General features: G+C 29.6%; 1 protein-coding gene across 2 annotated transcripts; it reads left to right on the plus strand.

The window, feature by feature from the left end:
- The first annotated feature begins 1,429 nt into the window (after window positions 1-1,429).
- On the plus strand, window positions 1,430-6,241 carry LOC106779405 (UPF0481 protein At3g47200-like). Of its 2 annotated transcripts, XM_014667501.2 has the most exons (3): window positions 1,430-1,589; window positions 4,715-5,993; window positions 6,076-6,241. In XM_014667501.2, exons 2-3 carry the CDS (start codon window positions 4,727-4,729, stop codon window positions 6,081-6,083), a joined length of 1,275 nt encoding a protein of 424 aa, XP_014522987.1. In that variant the 5' UTR covers window positions 1,430-1,589; window positions 4,715-4,726; the 3' UTR covers window positions 6,084-6,241. The 2 variants fall into 2 exon arrangements, with proteins under 2 accessions (XP_014522987.1, XP_022632288.1); XM_022776567.1 differs by having other exon boundaries at window positions 4,715-6,241.
- The last annotated feature ends 1,087 nt before the right edge of the window (window positions 6,242-7,328 follow it).

Genomic DNA, 7,328 nt, shown 5'->3' on the forward strand with positions numbered 1-7,328 from the left:
TTGTCGAGAAGTACAATTGACAATAGATAAAAGTACTTAGAAATTATCATGGAAAGGAGTACACGTGTCACGAGTTGCAAATTCTACGAAGATGAAAGCATAGAGCGATAATTGATAATCCCATATACTCCACAACAAAATTGTGTGTTAGAGAGAAATAATTCCACGATCATTGAGATGGCAAGATCAAAAATAAAAGGGAAAAGTATGTCTAACACTTTTTGAGCTGAAGTAGACTACACTACAGTTTACATTCTAAACAGATGTCCAACTAAAGCATTTCAGAACAAAACTCCAATCGAAACTTGGAGTGCAAAGAGTGCATCAGCTAAACATCTAAGAGTATTTGGATATGTTTGCTATATTCACATTCCAAACCAAAAGAGACAAACTAGAAGACAATACCGTATAAGGTATCTTCTTTGGATGTAGTACATAATCAAAAGACTAGAGAATGTACAATCTTTAGAAAAATAAGCCATCTATCAATAAAGACATTGAAGTATATGAAAATGCTACTTGAAACTAGGAAAAAGAGTGATTGAGAGGAAGATTTTATACATGTCGTTCAATCAACCTATTATAAGCCAAGAAGATAACAATATACATGCTTTAGAATTTCTTGCAACTCCAACAAGAAGAATCATCACTTGAATCTACTTCGAGACAAATCAAATCTCTGGAAGTCATATATGAATCTTGTAATTTGGTCATACTAGAGCCCACAAGCTTTGAAAAAGCCTCAAAACAAGAAAAACAAGTCAATGAAAATGGAGGAAGAAGATCAAATTAAAGATATTTACATAGGTGTGACAAGGACAAGGTGTAAACTATTATGTGCTATGCTTGGAATTACTGAATTTGGATAAAGGAGAAGTATTAAAGTGTAATATAATTTCTAAAAGAATATAATTTCCAACTATTTTCACATTCTACTATCTCGATTTTTCTCTAGTTTATAACTATTGCCTTCACCACATAAAAATACTATCAATTTGGGATTTTGTTTAATTGGTCAAATCCTTCCCCAGTTGCTTATTTTCCCTCTTAGTTTTTTTATGCCAATGTGCAGATGAACAAGCTACTCTTCATAAATAAATAAGTCAAAGTTTATATATCATTGGCTGATATTTTAATAATGCTAGTAGTCCGTTTTGTGGATATTTTATTATATAGTTTCGTTTACTTACCAAAATTACATTTATTTTATATTGTACTAACTACGGTATACCCTACCTACAATATTTAAAATCTGTTGTATTCAATCTCTTTCTGTTATATTATATTCAAATTCTTTTTATAATATCTATGACAACAGATCCATAAAATTAATCCGTAAACGAGATATAACTTGCAATATCATTTGCTAAAATAGTATATTAATGAAGTGCAATTTGGGCATTAGAATGGATTAGTGTTCATACGATGGTGTTGCTTTAAAAAACTGGTTTTAGCTTGAGGAATTTTTATATAAAAGCATGGCTCATTGTGTCAGAAGAATCAGAAAGCAGTTTTCTGCTGTGGAACACCGGGACTTTGGTTGTTAAGGTGATTTAACTGCTGAACATTAATCCAATTCACCATCTCAGGTTCCTTCTCCTCCTTTCCTCTATTTAGGTTTTATCTTTTGTATGAAGTATCTACTTATGCTTTAATATCAATTTTGGAAGTTTCAATCCCTATTGCATTATTGACAAATGATTATTAGAGAAACTCTTTTATCACCTTTTAACAAACACTTATGTTAAAATTTAAGTTTAATTATTCATCTGCTTCCCATTTTGGTGGGCATGTTTTAAGTTGATCTCTATTTTTAACAAAGTTTTAATTATGTCATAATTTTTTTGAGAGTCTCAATTAGGTTTTTTTTTAAAAAAAATATTCTAACAACATATCATGTGTTAATATATAGTTTTTTTATTTTTTTAAATTTTTTTCAACTTTTAAAAACAAAGTAAAAGTGTTTGTTTCCACGCGTCTGTGTCTTGTGTACTCTATTAATATCAATGTCTTTCATATATGTGTCTTTATTCGTTTTAGTTCCAATTTTTCACAAAAATGAAAAATCATTATCTCTCTCCAAATTAAGACAAAACTTATTATTTGTATAATATTATACTGATATTTTTATTAAAAATGATTTTTAAAATATTACATTAAATATTGTTAACTCATATTTTATTCATCTATTTTTTAAGATTAAAACTAAGTATAAATAAAAGAATATAAAAAGTAAAAAAAAAAAACTACAAACCAACATGTAATATATGAGTTAACATAATTAGTATTATACTAACATAAATAACAAAATTACATCACATTTTTAAAACTAGAAATCCAATTAAAACAATTAAAATCTAATTGAAATTTTCAAACAAATAATGTTTAAACCTTAATATAATTATGATTTATAACATATATTTATCAGAATCAATTAACTTGAATTACAATATTAGGTTTTACATTATTAATTTATAATTAAAGTCATAAAATTTATAATGATAATGCGTTCAATCATAATTTAAAATATTTTTTAGTATTATCGTTTAACTAACTAGAATCATTTTTATTTTGTTTTAGTAGCTTCTCCTTTATCCAATTATTTCTTGTATTAGGATTTTTTTTCAAAAATAGAATAATTTACTCCGTTAATAAAAAAAATGGAATAATTTACTCCCTACATTACAAAATTGGGATGATTGGCATAAAATTTACAAATCAAGACTAAGAAGTCATGGCTCTTGATGACTTTCTAATTAAAGTCGCCATGAATTTTGACAACTTCTTTAAAAAAATTATGAAAAAAGTATGCAATTATGAACGGATATAAGTTATCAGAAATTTCTAAAATTATTTGGTATTGCATATTTTTTTGACAAATTAATGACAACTTCAGATTCGTCAATAATTGCCATGTCAAAAACAATTGTTGACGGATATAGGCCCTCAGCAATATGCCATAATATGCAAAACAAATTCAATTGCACTAGGTATCATTTGGTTTTCATCATATTAAATTAGACAATCTCAGACAATGAAAATCATAGAATCCTTATACATCCAAACATCAACAAGCAATGCATTAGTCACAACCATATCATTAAAAACATAATATAATGTCATAAATACAAAAGTATAGAAGTGTTTTCAAATCTTATAATATGTACATAAACTAATTAAATATATAATAATCGTCATAGTTATCAATAGAGTTATTTTCTTCTTCTTCTTCATGTTCTTACTGCATTGGAGGTGATTGCATTAGGGAGCATTGTTGTTAGGACAATGTTGGGGTGGACTAAGGCTATTGGACCATAGGCTATGCATTTGGAGGCAAGAACCTCGTGATCAAATTTAGTAAATTCAAAAGTTGCTATTTGAGGTCATCATAAGCTTGGTCATGAGCTTGTAGTTGTTGTCCTAACTCATCATAACGAACATTGTTGGATTTAGATGGTTGGTTCTTTAGTGTACCTCTTCCAACAATGTAATGGGTCACAAATTGTCCTACCCAATATACTCGTCCTTTATTTGTTCCATCCCCGAAGTCCACCCACCACTATATCCTGATGATATCTTCGTCATTGATATTTGCTTGTGATGCATCATCAAAAGGCCACGATCCTTGCTAGAATTTGACCTTTGAGGTTCTAGTCAAAATTCTTCCTCTTAAAAAATATGTAAATTGTATTACAAGGAGAAAGTTTAAAAGGAACCAAATAATACAAGTATCAAGTTTGCAAAATAGTTTCCTTACATGCGTTCTACGCGATCTCTCATCAACAAACTGGTCAGATCCCTTATCAAGCCCTATTTCTTTGGACGATAACACCTTTGTTGTGGTAATGTAGATAATTCCAATGTGCTAGCAATGAGTTCAATATGTGCTCCCCTACCTAATGACGACACACTCCTACAATGTGTGCATCTCTAAATTTTTTTATAACTTACAAGATGCTTTGCTGTGAAAATTTTTCTTGATTTAAGTTTCATGCTCAGATCTCCACTATACTTTTTTCCATTATAGTAGACTATGTTAAAATAAAACGAATGGATTTAATAAGTGAAATCAATAGAAAATGAGATTAAGTAGCATGAGGTTTTACCTTAAATTGCTGCCATAAGGATGCTCTATTTTTGGAAGGATTGTTTCTCATTATGACTAAAACTAAAGAAATTGTTGCTTAATAGACTTTGGAATGACATATAAAGTAACTCTAGACAGAACAAACCTGAATATGAATACATAAATGTTATGATATGTAGGAAAAGTAAAATAAAGAATGTAATGAAAATAAGTTAGAAAAAAGATTTTGTATCAGGTGAACACATTTCAATAGCTCTGTTGCTACCTTGGTCCATATTTTGTTATCGAGTCTCATTTCCTTACCATAATTACCTATATTTTACATATCTTGTCCAAGCTACGGTATATACCCTATAATATATTTAAAATCTATTATATTCAATGTCAATTTATTTTATTATATTTAAAACCTTTATATAATTATCTTTGTCTCGTATGAAAACTTTAAAGAAATTTATTAGACCATCAATTTGGTTGTAAGACTTTTTTTTCTCTGAATTAAACTTTTAACTAATGGTTTTATATAAATATTAACTACATTCTTTTAGATTATGGCATTGGTATTTTAAAAATTGATTCCGAAATACTAATATTTAAATAAGTTATTGTATATTTTTGATGTTACAGGGTTTTAACGGAATGGAGGGAGAATCGAGTTATGTAACGATTGAAATAGAACGTTTAGAGAGAGAATGGATTGAGATGCTTCAAAATGTGAAACCTCCAGAGATGGATGAAATCTATATGCAAAGCATTTATAGGGTACCACAAAATATTCGTCAAAATAATCCCAAAGTTTACACACCTCTAATTTTTACAATTGGCCCTTATCATCACAACAGTTTAGAGACGACGAAAAAGCTTAAACTAAAATATCTCAAAGGATTTCTGAATAGAACACAACTACCTATGAGAGTATTTGTTGAAAAAATTAAAGAGATGGAAGAAAGGAATATTATTCGAAACTGTTATGCAGACACTATTGAATGCAATGATAATTTCTTAAAGATGATTTTGGTTGATGCTTGTTTCATAATTGAGCTTTTTCTAAGATCAGATAGAAAAAGTGAGTGGAAGGAAAAAGACCCTTTGATTCAAAAACCACGAATGTTAGGCTTTATTGAGCTTGACTTGCTATTATTGGAAAATCAACTTCCTTTCTGTGTTCTTGAACAACTTTACAAGCTCACTGGTATGAATGAGAAATTTCTTGACATTACTTTAAACTATTTTGAGAATAGACTTTTTGGAAACGTGCGACCAAGAGAGAGTCCAAAACACTTCACTGATTTGTTAAGATCTTCTATAATATCATCATCAAAGCTTGGTCTTGAAAAACTAGAACGATGCAACGAAGTAAAACATGTATACAGTGCAAGCCAACTAATGGAGGCCGGTCTTGCGTTCGAGGTCAGTCCATATAAAAGCTTCATTGACTTGACCTATTCTAAACATGGAGTGTTGACAATGCCAATCTTGAATATACATGACAATACAGAACTGTTGTTCAGGAATATGATGGCATATGAACATTGCCACCTTTCTTCAACAAACATCATTACTCAATATGTAGTGATTCTAGCTTTTCTTATCGATACTGAAAAAGATGTGAACCTTCTCGTTGAAAAAAAAATTATTGTCAATTGGACCGGTGATGCTAAAAAAGTGGCTACAATGTTTAATAATCTAACCTCACAACTTAGCATCCCAGATTTCAATTCACACTATTTCTCCATCTGCAATAGCTTAAATGAATTTTATGAAAATCCTGGCAACAAGTACAAGGCTATCTTCATACATGAGTACTTTAACACTCCTTGGAAAATAGCATCTACTACTGCTGCAATTGTGCTACTTTTGCTCACATTTATTCAAACTGTATGTTCAATCATCTCAGTGGTTCAAAGTAAGAAATCATGACAACTTCAATACTTAAACAATGGCATGGAACAAGTCAAACTGATAAAATTGTTATCTTAAATGTGCAGGTAATTGAAGAAAGGATTCACTAAATAAGCAAAAAGGAAGTCACTTGGTAGGAAAGTATTTGATGATTGTGTTTAAGTGTCTTAGTATAAGGAAAACTTTGTGATGCTATATATTGTGTTGCTGATGATTACAATATCTTTTTCCTTAAATGAATTCTATGAAAATCCTGGCAACAAGTACAAGCCTATCTTCATACACGAGTACTTCAACACTCCTTAAAAAATAACATCTATTATTACTTCAATTCTACTACTTTTACTCACGATTATTCAGACAATATGTTCTATCATCTCAGTAATTCGTGGTAAGAAGTCATTATATGTATACTTAACTACTGCTACGAAAAGAGTTAGAACTAATAAAAATAGCAATGTCAAATGTGCAGGTAATTAGTTAAGGGAAGAAGGTATTGAGGATTATATCTGGTTGTCTTGGTTGAGTTGTAAGAGAACCTTATAAGTATTAAGTAAACTTAAATACGAGAGTTACTATAACAGATTCTATGAGTAGTTCTATTTTGATGTTTTAGGAAAGCAAAATCAAGAATTTAGTGTGTTGATTTGGCTATTAATGGCCATTATAGTGTCATAATTTGTAATAATTGGTAGACATTTTGGTTTGGAGATGAAAAGCCAAATGTAATAGTATTACAAATTGTAATGTCTTATTTACATGAAATACATCATAAAAGTGAGTCTGATTATTCACAAAAGATAATTTTGTTAAAAAGGTGGGTTGTATAAGAATAGAGACTATTCAGCCTAGGCCAAACCAAGTCGTGTTAGAATATGTCACATTCAGTCGAGTTAACCTAGACCTATATCAATTCAGTTGAGTCTGATTCAACCTTAGTTAAGACCATGTCAAACTAATTTTGGTTAATTCAATGTCAGGTCAAGGTGAATCTATCTAGATTCAGATCGAACCAAATTAACCTCTATCCAAATCGAACCATATTATGAATACCAAAAAATATGAATGAAATTCCTTAATTTTATGTAATCCAATTATTCGAATTAAAATTTTTATAATTTTAATTTTTTAAATTCTTTATCCAAAAAATATTGCCATAAAATATTTAAATTTAGGATTAATACCTATTTTGATCCCTCCTTTGGGAGGGTTTGTTCAAAGTGGTCCCTCCTTTTTTCAAAAGTTCACTTAAGTCCTACCTTTTGCAAAAACTGTTCAAAGTGGTCCCTCCTTTTTTCAAAAGTTCACTTAAGTCCTACCTTTTGCAAAAACGGTTCAA

The sequence above is a fragment of the Vigna radiata genome, unplaced genomic scaffold, assembly GCF_000741045.1.
Source record: "Vigna radiata var. radiata cultivar VC1973A unplaced genomic scaffold, Vradiata_ver6 scaffold_285, whole genome shotgun sequence".
NCBI lineage: Eukaryota > Viridiplantae > Streptophyta > Magnoliopsida > Fabales > Fabaceae > Vigna > Vigna radiata.